Source organism: Paroedura picta, chromosome 11 (genome assembly GCF_049243985.1).
Source record: "Paroedura picta isolate Pp20150507F chromosome 11, Ppicta_v3.0, whole genome shotgun sequence".
Lineage (NCBI taxonomy): Eukaryota > Metazoa > Chordata > Lepidosauria > Squamata > Gekkonidae > Paroedura > Paroedura picta.
This window is the reverse complement of record NC_135379.1, coordinates 15,585,199-15,597,233: the sequence shown is the minus strand read 5'-3', so window position 1 is coordinate 15,597,233 and position 12,035 is coordinate 15,585,199. Positions and strand designations below refer to the sequence as shown.

Below are 12,035 nucleotides of genomic sequence, written 5' to 3'. Positions count from 1 at the left end.
CAGAAGGCTTAACGCCCTGTCACTCAATGCAGTTATTGGCGTGCCACTGTCGTTCTGAAACAAATCCATTGTTGAATATATGATGCGACTTGGGATTGGAACTACATCGAAATTTTCCAGCCGTGGCATGAAACTTTCCTGCCTCCCCACCAACACTAAACACATACACTGCAGACCACTGATATCCACAAAATGCTGCTCCAGGAGAATCAAGGACCCTAAAAAACGACATGAGGGGTATCTGCCATGGAATGGGTGCAAACATCGGAAATGGTTTCTTTGTTCGGTTAGCAGACAATGTCTTCTGGAGCCAAATCTTAGTGTTTACATTTTATTCTGACGATCTAAATTTGAATGCAAATGAAATAATTTCTCTCTTTGGAATATGATCAAGAGAAAACCAGCTGTCCTAGCATCCCAGTCCAAATGAAATTGCTCCATACCGGCTGGCATCCCATGTAGATACGGCAATGCAGATAAGGTGGGCTAAGCAGGCTGACCAAAAAGGGATATTATTTACTGTGCAACAGTCCTACAGATGACCTTCCGACTGCAAGCTTTGGTTTGCAGACAAAGATTAGGTTCCTCTGAATTTAAAGGGAGTTAGGGTGAGGTTACACATTTGGGGTATTTACATTACCCTTTTAACAAACCATCCAGACACTAATACTTCAAATGGAAAGGAAAGACTAGTACGGGGCAAAGGGACAAGAAGGACGTAGGACCCTTCCCTGGTTTTCCTGCTGCTGCCCTGCCCCCTCACAGTTCTTGGCCCTGCTTGTGAAAACGTGTCTCTCTGTGTATATAAAAATAATATAAAGATGAGCCAGCTTAGTGTAGTGGTTAGAAGAGAGGACTTCTAATCTGGCAAGGTGGGTTCGATTCTGCGCTCCCCCACATGCAGCCAGCTGGGTGACCTTGGGCTCGCCACGGCACTGATAAAACTGTCCTGACCAAGCAGTGATATCAGGGGTCTCTCAGCCTCACCCACCCCACAGGGTGTCTGTTGTGGGGAGAGGAAAGGGAAGGCGACTGTAAGCCGCTTTGAGACTCCTTCTGGTAGAGAAAAGCAGCATATAAGAACCAACCTTCATCTTATTCTTCTTAACACAGGCATTTTCTAAAGCACAGCCAAAATCAGCTGCGTGGGAGGGGAGAGTAGGAGAAAGGATTAAATAGCACACACAAGTCTCACAATTGAAATGATAGCCCCAGTAGTGATGTATTTATTTTTTTTAATGAAAGAAAAAAGTTCAAAGAATCTGGGAACTACACATAATGCCTGATTCCACTCTCATTGTCAAATAACATGCACAGATCTGTGGCTTTAAAAGCAAAATCTTGTTTTAAAAATCCCAATTAAATTTCATTAAAGTGCAGTGGTTTAGCTTTTTAAATTCCTACAGTCGTATTTCAACAGCAGGGCTTTACAGAAAGCACAGCATTATTTACACAAACATCGAGCTTAAAAGCTAACGGTATTTAGTATTTGGGAGGAAATCTGGGAGAATGTTTCCTAATTACAATTATTTTTAACTTGCTCAAACAAGTATTTATTTATTTATAGTTATATTTGTTAACTGCCACTCTTAGACCCAGCCGGCTCGTGGCGGTTTATATAGCATTAAAAAACTCCAAATAAAAACAATACCCACAAGAAAACCAAAACCCAGATGGTGGTAAAATCACTATCTGCAGGAACCCTGGCCCAACCTCGACCAAACACCTGGCAGAAGAGCTTCATTTTACAAGCCCTGTGGAACGTTGAGAATTCCATCTGGGCCCTTAGATTTTCCGGGAGTTCATTCCACCAGGTTGGGGCCAGGACCGAAAAGGCCCTGGCCTAGGCCAGTCATGCCTCCTGGGGACTGGGGACAGCCAGTAGATTCATACCCACAGAGTGGAAAGCCCTGTGAGGGGCATAAGGAGACAAGGCTGAGAATGGCCTTTAAGGTAAGAACCAAAACCTTGAACCTGATTCAGAAGCCCATTGGCAATCAATGCAGCTGCCTCAGCATAGGCTGGACATGGGCCCTCCAAGATGACCTCATGAGGACTCTAGCAGCTGCAATTTAAACCAACGGCAATTTCCGGGTCAGAGACAAGGGAAGGCCCACGTATACATATGATCTAAAAAGTCCTTCAGATCTGCTTAATATTTCAGATTGTTATGAAAGCCACTATTCTTGGGCTAATGCTTACACAATTCTTTCCTGCAATATATGAGCACTCCCAAGATGCCCTAGGCAATAAACATAGTAATGCTCACATGAAATATGTGAACAATTAGAACACGGGAAGAGCTGCTAGCACTTTTTGCAGTCATGACTCTCTGCAGCCGCAGGAATCAGTGCTGACGATGTACACCGCTGCAGTTCACAGGTTAAATTTCTCCAAGCAAATGGGTCCTGGAAGGCACAGGTGAATATTCCTGTGCAAGAGCACAACCAAAGAGCAAGAAACAGCACACAGAAGATGAATCTGAATTATCATACGTATTTCTTATGCCGCTAACTTGTTGCAAGCCCTGGCTTCGTTCAGATATCATAATAAGCCACAGTCTGATCATACTCCGGCTCCTTGTGATATATGAATGCTGAGGCTTCAAAGATCTGACTTCTTAATCATAGTCTGTAGAAACTGTGGTTTGTTGCAACGTCTAGATCCACAAACCACAGCTTATCATACAGTGCTGCTCTTTGTGGCTGCACGGTCAGAGATGTTTTTATAGTGAAGGTGTCCTACTCTGCTTGAAGGGAGAGGAGACAAGAAGCAGACAAACTGGAGAGTACCCACAAACTGGGATTTGTTTCTTGCATCTATAGACTAGCCAGAGTTTGTTGTACAAACTGTAGTTCAAAGAAATTAACAGTTTAACGCAACGCTGGAACCCAACCTCTGATTCCAACAGCGTCTGTTTCCCATAAGGGACTATCTGTGCATGATGCTACATCAAAGTGCAAACTCCAAATAGAAAGATCTGTGAATGGGCCTCTGACCCTGTCAGCTCTGGCTGATCTGTGTTGCTTCTACAGTTCCCCCAGGGGGTGCCTTTGAGGAGGTCAAATCTTGCCAGGAAACCAGCCCTCCGCAATACCTAGTTCATCCACAAGAGGGGGCACTTGTACTAACTGTTGCTGTTAAGTGAGCAAAAAACAAAACAAAAAACCAAAACGGCAAGAGGAGGATATTGATATTTTGGTTAACTGGGTTTTTACAAAGCTTTGCTCTGCCCAGTCGCATTGATGGTGCTAAGATAATCCTTGCTGCAAGGAACAGGATCTAAAAAGGGAACAGCGTTGCTTTGCAGAAAGGCCCAAATGGTTTAGCATTTCAGATGGTTACGAAAGCCTTGTTCTTATGGCCAGTTCATGCTGTCCTTTATTCCAGCATATGTGCAGGTTTAATCACGGGGTGATGGTCTACCCACTGATTCAATAGGAGAGGCAACCTTGTGAGCTTTACTTCCCTACTGAAACAAAGCAAGCCTTAAAGGAAAGTCAAATGGTCTTAAAGGTACCACTGGACTCTGATTTTGTTTTGTTGCGCTGCTTCAGACCAACACGGCTACCCACTTGAATCAAGCCTTAAAGGGTTAGCTGTGGCTGCAGTACACCCACCATCACTTCTAGGTTTTGTAATAAACTGCTTCCCGGCACCTACGGAAGTCTTCTGCCTTATTTCTGCAGCTTTTGGGAGGCAAGGGGTGTTCTATTTTTTTTAAAGGCGGCATAAAGTGATTTTCTTGCCAGTTCTGCGATCCCCGCCCTGCCGACAAGGGAGCAACTGTGAGCCGCGCAGAGCGTGGCTCGCAGTTGCTCCCTGCTCAGCGGCCTGACACGGCGAGAGGTGCAAAGCGCCTCTCGCCGCGTCAGGCCGCCGGCCAAGGGAGCCCCCGCCAGCCGCGCTGCACACGACTGCCGGGGACTCCCTTGCCTAGCGCCCGCTGTATTTTTATTACAGCGGGCTTGATTACTAGTGATGAAATAAAACCCAAGACAAGTGCCATGCTGGAGTGTGTACACGTGCTATAACCCACCAACGATACCTATGAAGGATAAAGTTACCCACCTGAAGCAGCCCCAAGTGTCAGGGGACTCCTAGGCAGGCTTCACGGCCAATTCCCCCTGCAGTCTTTGGGCAGGAGGCACGCACAGACAGCTTACCTTCTTGCTTTCCCTCGCTTTGTAGCCTGCGATTTCTTCTTCCAAACCTGCAATGGTCAAGTCCTTGTCTTCGAGGCTCTCTCTCATTCTCTCAAACCGGGCGGCTAACGAATCTTCCCCTTCTCCAGGCAGACCTTTGCTGAGAGGGAGGTACTTCTGTTGAAGCAAGAAGTGGTTCCAGTGAGAGAGCCACACTGAGCCACGCCTCATTCACCTCGCAGTTGGGAGTCCTGCAGCAAGCTCTACATGGGGCTGCCCTTGGAGACAATCCAGAAACTACTGCTGGTTCCAAAGGCAGCAGCCTGACTAATGTCGGGGACTGAATGTCGGGAACATATATTGCCCATTTTGAAAGAGCAGCCTTGTGTTCAAAGTTTCAAGTCAGATTTTATTGCATGTAGCCATAGGCCATTACCATGTAAAAAGAAGGCTTAAAAGGATTTAAAACATTTCAAATCAGTAATAAAGTAGTAAATAAGAGAATGTGCAAGCACAGATAACCATTACTAATCACCAGAAGAACATTTCTAGATTACATACATCCTCCTGTCCTACAATTATTCTGGGTATTTGCTCTCTGCAGGACCACTTTGGCCCTTATGTTCTTCACACCAAGGCCAAATAGTGATATTCTGTTAGGGCTGTGAGAGGAGTCCCTGAGGAGGTGGGGGTGGGGGGAGGACTCTTCCTGGAGATTTTAGGCGGCACTACAAGGCCTGCCTGTTTGCCAGGGCTTTTGAGATCATTTCAACAGCAGGCCTCTTCAAACAGGTGGAGGGATTTGGGGCTTGCTAGTTTATCTTTGGTTTTAGCCAGGGATGTTTCATCCAAGACAAAAGGCGGGATACAAACATTTTGATTAAAAATATAAATACAAAACTCACCGCATAGTTTATTCTGAGGATTGCGAGGGCATCACACAACTGTTGCTGGTAGCTGCGTCTCATTTTGACTTCCTTCTGCAATTACAATGGGAGAAAAGTTCACATTTTTTTTAAGCTACGGGCAGTGAGAAGTTAGCCGAAAAACAGGCTGTCGTCCAAACAACGTGATTATTTTGATCCTGGGTACAAGTTACCATTTGTTCCTCTGCTTTTTAAGCAACAAACAAATCAAAATTAGAGAACAATTCACCAGTGCCTCAGCTGCGTTGCCTCTTCCCACATACTCAGCCCAGCAGCCTAGAAACTACCAAGGATGGTGCTATGGCTGGTCAGAGCAGCCTTTCTGAAATTTTTTACCATCTTCTGACAAAGAACACAGGGGTTAGACACGATCAAAATGGACATCGGCCAGAACATTACACAGCTATAAGGAGTGGTGCAGAATTGGAAATTGTGGTGACAGTTGAGCCATAGGATCGCCAAGAGTGTGACTCAACTGAATGGCTAACATCATCATCATCCCCACAACAATTTCACAGCAACGGAATAAACTAGAAATGGTATGTTGACACTACAACTGGATCATGGAAGTGAACCTGTACCTCCTTATATAACTTCTCAATGTATTCCAGTCTGTCGTTGATTTCTTCCCACAGATGGAATGCATGTTCCCTGATTTTGTCTTCATATTGTGTTTGAAGGAACGTTTTATACTTCATGAAGTCATCGTACATGGAGTTAGTGAACTGAAAATGCAAAACAACTCATGTTTCACATAGTCAATGGAACAAGCACTCAGATGCTGCTATGCCAAAAGTTCATATAAGCAGACAGGGGAGGTGCCATTCCTGGCTAGACCAGCGGCAACAAACAGCCAGTGCAACTGTCCAATTGGCTGCCCAAAGAACATAAATGTGGGGGACCCCGGTTCACATCTCCACTCTGCCGGGAAAGCTTGTTGGCTGACCTCGGACCACACACACACTCAACCTAATCACTCGGCTGTGGTGGAGATAAAATGGAGAATGATATAAGCTACTTCAGGTCCTTATTCAGGACAGATACCAATTAAGTAATCAAATAAGTAAATTTCACAATTAAAACTCCCAAGAGACATGGGAAAATGCATCCCATTGGCAATAATTCACACACACTGCAATCCTATACAGAGTTACTCCAGTCTAAGTGCTTCAATATCCATGAAATGCAGTAGCTCTACATAGAATTGCATTGAACGAAATGTAGATTTTGAACATTGTTAGACAATTTCAATCACTTGGGCTCTTCCTCGAACCTTCCCTTAGACCTGGATAGGCTTGACACAGTTCAGCAGATAACAGTTTTAATGGTTTTTAGGATATGTTATCATTATAAATGTTTTCAATCTGTTACTTGACTTGGTGGCCCTGATGAGGATGGAAAGGCTGGGCATCAATTGTCAATAAATAAAAAGGTTGCCAATAAAACATCCAATTAAAGCAACCCAAGGTATAAAAGTGCTTACAACAGGGTAAAGGTAAAGGTAAAGGTATCCCCTGTGCAAGCACCGAGTCATGTCTGACCCTTGGGGTGACGCCCTCTAGCGTTTTCATGGCAGACTCAATACGGGGTGGTTTGCCAGTGCCTTCCCCAGTCATGACCGTTTACCCCCCAGCAAGCTGGGTACTCATTTTACCGAACTTGGAAGGATGGAAGGCTGAGTCAACCTTGAGCCGGCTGCTGGGATCGAACTCCCAGCCTCATGGGCAAAGCTTTCAGACGGCTGCCTTACCACTCTGTGCCACAAGAGGCTCATACAACAGGGTAGAGATGTTGATTAAACAGCCATAGACTGGAAACAGGCTATAAAAAGGTTGGACCCTGTAGTCAAAAGCCTAGGTAAAGAGAGTAGGGCAGGTGCAGGGCTGCCAGGTTCCTCATAGTGGTGGGATGAGAGGGGGACTTCCAGGAGGGAGGCCCAGGCAATATTACCAGCAATGTACTGAAAGTGACATCCCATATTGCAACATCATGGAGACATTCTGGTATTTGTCAAATATGGTAACTCTATGGTAAAAATGACTTCTGCCATAGAGTTTTGCCCAAAAACTAGAGCTTCGCTGGTGATGTTGCGATGTGATATCACTTATAATATATACCAGAAGTGACATTGCCATGCCACCAACAATGTAGACTGGGCATCTCTCCTGCTCATGGTAAGTCCCCTTGGGGGTGGGGCTTGGGTGGGCAGGGCATCCCCTGGCTCCAGCAGGAGACTGGCAAGCCTAGGTAGGTGCCAAGCAAATCACAAGGGGGAGATCATTCCAAAGGCTAGATGCCCCCAATGGAATAGCCCATTCTTGTATAAGTATTCAAAGTTCTGCCCAAATGACCATGGAAAAGAGCTTACCTCTATCAAATTCTTTGTTGTCACTGTAAATTCTTTCAGGTCTGTTATTTCACTTCCCTCAGTCTGAGTGGCACAGTCTGAGATAGCATAACCAATTTTTAGATCTTCTGAAATTCTAGGCCTATAAAATTATGTTAAAAATATAACTACTCTAAACAGCAGGCATAATGTGCTTAAGTAAGCATTAAAATTTACGCTATCTCGTCAGCTAAAACATTTCTCTTTTATTTACATATATGCTTCAATATGAAATGCATTTCCTTGCAAATGCCATTCCTTTCAAAGAAATTTACTTCCAAATGAGTGTTTACTTTACTCTCTGCGTTTGAGCGACACATACAAGAGTCATGTTCTAAAGTATATTATCAACACAGAATCTGCATTTATTGTTTTCCCAAGATAAAAGATAGTGCTGGCCTACTTTATAAGATTCTTATAAGGATCACTAAATCTATGTAAGACATTTCAAACAACATTAAGCGAAAAGGAAAATGATATAACTAATAGGGTTGTCAGACCCTTCTACAGGAGGTGGGGGTGTACTTCAGGTTCAACCCTGGGACATCAATCAGTTGACTGATGGGGGGGGGGCTACCAGGAGAAAGGAGAAGGCCTAGGCCTTGAGGCTGACATCACACAGGAAATGACATCATTACACCAGGGATGCCTGGGTGATGCTCTGATACTTGGGCAAACACTCTTGTGGTAGAAACCAGTTTTTTAGAGTTTTTGTCAAATAACAGAGTATCATTCAGGGATTGCGGGTATGATGACATAATTTCCTGTGTGATGCCTGCAATGAGGCGTAGGCTTTTCTTTTTCTCCTCATAAGCCCACCTCCATTCCCTGCCAGTTACCAGGAAGGACCTGGCAACTAGGAATGTAGGACTTGGGAGATCACTTCAGTCTATAGAGCTTAGTTCCCATGGAGAAAATGGATACTTTGGAGGCTGGACTCAATGGCCAGCTTGGTGTAGTGGTTAGGAGTGCGGACTTCTAATCTGGCAAGCCAGGTTTGATTCCCCACTCCTCTACATGCAACCAGCTGGGTGACCTTGGGCTCTCCACAGCACTGATAAAGCTGTTCTGACTGGGTAGTAATATCAGGGCTTTCTCAGACTCACCTACCTCACAGGGCGACTGTTGTGGGAAGAGGAAAGAAGAGGCAAATGTAAACCGCTTTGAGACTCCTTCTAGTAGAAAAAAGCTGCATATAAGAACTAATTCTTCTTCTTCTTCCATGTATCCCACTAAGGCCCCTGTCCTCCTCAGGCTCTACCCTCAAATCTCCACTGGTTTCCTGACCTGGAGGGGGCAACCCTATGCCTCCCATCCCCCACCAGTGGCCAGGAGGGACCTAGCAACCCTATTCATTAAAGAGAGCTATTTACTTAGACACCAATGCATCAAGTACATGGTCACTATCAGAAGAAGAAGAAGAGTTGGTTCTTATATGCCGCTTTTCTCTACCCGAAGGAGTCTCAAAATGGCTTACATTCACCTTCCCTTTCCTCTCCCTACAACAGACACCCTGTGGGGAGGGTGAGGCTGAGAGAGCCCTGATATCACTACTCAGTCAGAACAGCTTTATCAGTCCTGTGGCGAGCCCAAGGTCACCGAGCTGGCTGCATGTGGGGGAGTGCAGATTTGAACCCGGCATGCCAGATTAGAAGTCCGCACTCCTAACCACTACACCAAACTGGCTCTCACACCCAGTTTGTAACCACAGCCAAGACCTACTTAGATTTTAAAATGTAACCTTCATCTAAGGTCATACAATATTTCTGGGCAACCTGTTTGCACACAAGTGACTCACTGTATGACCATCGCTATAACATGGAGCAGTTTCAAGTGTTTTGCATAGAGTTGCCAACAGGTTTGAAGGAAAATATTCTGTTCCTTTAATATTAATCAATCAATCAATCCATTATTAATTGGATTTATATACCGCCACTCCCAGCAAGCTTAATATGTTGAACTGGAGAGCTGAGGCTTTCACAGCATGGAGGTAAATAACACCATCAAATAAATAATATCCCATTAAGCTTCTATTAAAGGGACAGGGCCTTTTTTTCTGCCAGGCAGCTGGCAACCCCATTCATGAGTGCTCAGTTACGAGTCCCCCTCTTTTGATTCCTACTGTCATGTCATTTGAGAAGACTTTTATACATTAACAAAATTCCTGTGTGGGTGAACTCATAACTCATAACCTGGAGGTGGCTACGAGTCTAAATTTGATTTGATTTTCATACTCCAGAGAACAGGTGCAAGTGGCAACTGCGTAGGCCTTTGGCTTGGGGAATAAGACTGAGGCAACATTCACGTCATTAAGCTAAACTTGGCTTTCTCACAGAGGGAACTCTTCTCACAAAACTATGAGAAGCCAAGTCTGGAACAAATGTCAGAAGAACTTTAAATAGCCTTCTACGTTAGCATCTCCCATAATCATTTCGTAGTTTGTTTCTGGCATACAGGACAGCTCCCTTATGCTAATCTTTTCACATCGGAAAGGGTTTAAAATAGCGACATGGAGACTTTTAACTATATCTACAGTAATGGGGGCCTTTCCTAGTTCCAGAGGCAGATTAGAGACGCATTTCAATTTTAATCCAGCCTCCATTCAATACAGTGCCTTGGAAACATGTCTTGTCTAAATCCCAAGCACAATCAGAGGTAAAGAGAGAGGGAAAAGATGCTAAGAAATTTTAATGCACCCAAGGCTGCCAACTCCGGGGTGGGACATTCCTGGAGATTAACTGTAGAGCCTGAGGAGCAAGCCTAGCAGGTATATGATGCCATAGAGTTTGCCCTCCAAAATTGCCATTTTCTCTGAAGGAACATTTCTATACAGTAGAAGGCTACTGTAATTCCAGTTATCCAGGCCCCACCTGGAGGTTGGCAACCCTAAGTGCACCTTAACATCACCATGGCATAGTGATGAGACTAGTGGTACGGAGACCCATGGTCAAAGCTGGTTGGTTGACCTTGGGCCAGTCACCACACACCAGGCTTAAGCTACTTGAGGAGAACAGTTATGAGGGGGAAATGGAGGAAGGCAAAACAGTGTGAGAAGCCATTTTGGGTGCTCATTGTGGAGAAAGCTAGATAGACATAAATGTATAAATAAATATATTTCCTGTGTGGATGGAGCATTCTAATACAATCCAATGTAGGCAACAAGAGTAAGGAAGGCATTTAATGTTGAAGGGAAGATATTTATGAAATAGATGTGCATTATGTGTATCATCAGAGAGGCACTTTGCTTGTTCCATTCAGTGGTACAGCTGAACATGGCCCTATGTCCAAACTGAACATGTGTACACAGATTCTTCAACTTGGATCTGGCAGCCCTACTCCCCCATCCCCCGTTGGTGGCCAGGGGTGACAAGACAACCCTACTACCAGAGGCTGTAGTGATGGCCACGGGCACAGATGTCTTTAAAAAGGGATTAGACTGATTCTGGGAGGATAGGCCTCTCAGAGGCTATTTGCCAAAGTGACTAAAGGGAACCTGTATGGTCAAAGGCAGCATAACACAGTGGGTGATGCTTAACATGACATAGACTGTAGCAATCTGGGGTGAATGAATAGCTGTCATAGCTGAAGCAGCAAGTAAATTCTGCTCTGTTTAATACTTATTTTGAAATTACATAGTTTATAGAGTTTATCTTATATCATACTGCATCATGCTTTATATCGGGGTGCCAAAGTGGCTCTCCAGATGCGCCTGGACTACAATTACCATGAGCTCCTGCCAGCTTGCCAAACTGTGGCTCTCCAGATGCGCCTGGACTACAATTACCATGAGCCGCTGCTAGCGGCTCATGGTAATTGTAGTCCAGCCGCATCTGGAGAGCCACAGTTTGGCTTCCCCTGCTATATACGGGGCTTGAATCGAGCAACGACCATGAGAGAAACATGCAGGTGTGAAGGCGGAAAAAGTCGCTCCGGAGCCACCCGGCGCGCCGGCCAAATCCTTCCACTGCCCCTCGCTTTCGCTTTCTCTTTCGCTTTCTCCGCGGGTCCACCTCCGGCTATCCTCCTCTAGGGGGCATGCCGCGTTACCGGTAATCCGCCTCCAGGTCGTCCAAAGAGGGCAACGTCAGGAGCTCCAGGATGTGCGGGGAGATGCTCAGCCTGCGCGTGGCCAGCATGGTCCGCGCTCGCTCCGCCGCGCTCATCTCCGCCTCTTTGAGGAGGGCGGCCGCCATCCTGCCCCTCTTTCTCCGCCTCGGGGACGCAGCGGGCCAGGAACCAAGCCTGCGGCGCCATGGCAACAAGCGGCCCGCCCTCGGAGCGCCGAGGCTGCTCTTCATTGGAGGGAGAAGAGGCGACGGGCATTCCTGCCTTGGCCTCCCCCCCATCCCTCCCGCGCGCCCCATTCCTTGCTTTGCCCATCCAGTCTGGCCCGGGAGGAAGCAAGGGGATGGTCTGAAAACTGCACTTTCTCTTATTCCCGTCTCGTCCTACGCCTATTATTATTAGGGAAGGGTGGTTTATAAATCTAATAAATAATAATATGTTCGCTGCCTCAGGGACCCTGATTGAGTGGAGAGGCAGCATAACAATGTTTTAAATTAATGAATAAAACTTTAG

At 45.6% G+C, this 12,035-nt stretch overlaps 1 protein-coding gene across 1 annotated transcript in view; it reads right to left on the bottom strand.

The window, feature by feature from the left end:
- The window catches only part of C11H10orf67 (chromosome 11 C10orf67 homolog), a 48,690-nt gene extending 36,993 nt beyond the window's left edge, over positions 1-11,697 (bottom strand). Inside the window, exons 1-5 of the mRNA XM_077303099.1 lie at positions 11,505-11,697; positions 7,440-7,560; positions 5,653-5,796; positions 5,051-5,125; positions 4,167-4,322 (exon numbers count right to left, since the gene is read on the bottom strand). Coding sequence (XP_077159214.1) covers positions 4,167-4,322; positions 5,051-5,125; positions 5,653-5,796; positions 7,440-7,560; positions 11,505-11,650 — 642 coding nt within the window. The 5' untranslated portion in view covers positions 11,651-11,697. The remainder of the gene's footprint in view (positions 1-4,166; positions 4,323-5,050; positions 5,126-5,652; positions 5,797-7,439; positions 7,561-11,504) is intronic.
- Between the last annotated feature and the right edge of the window lie 338 nt (positions 11,698-12,035).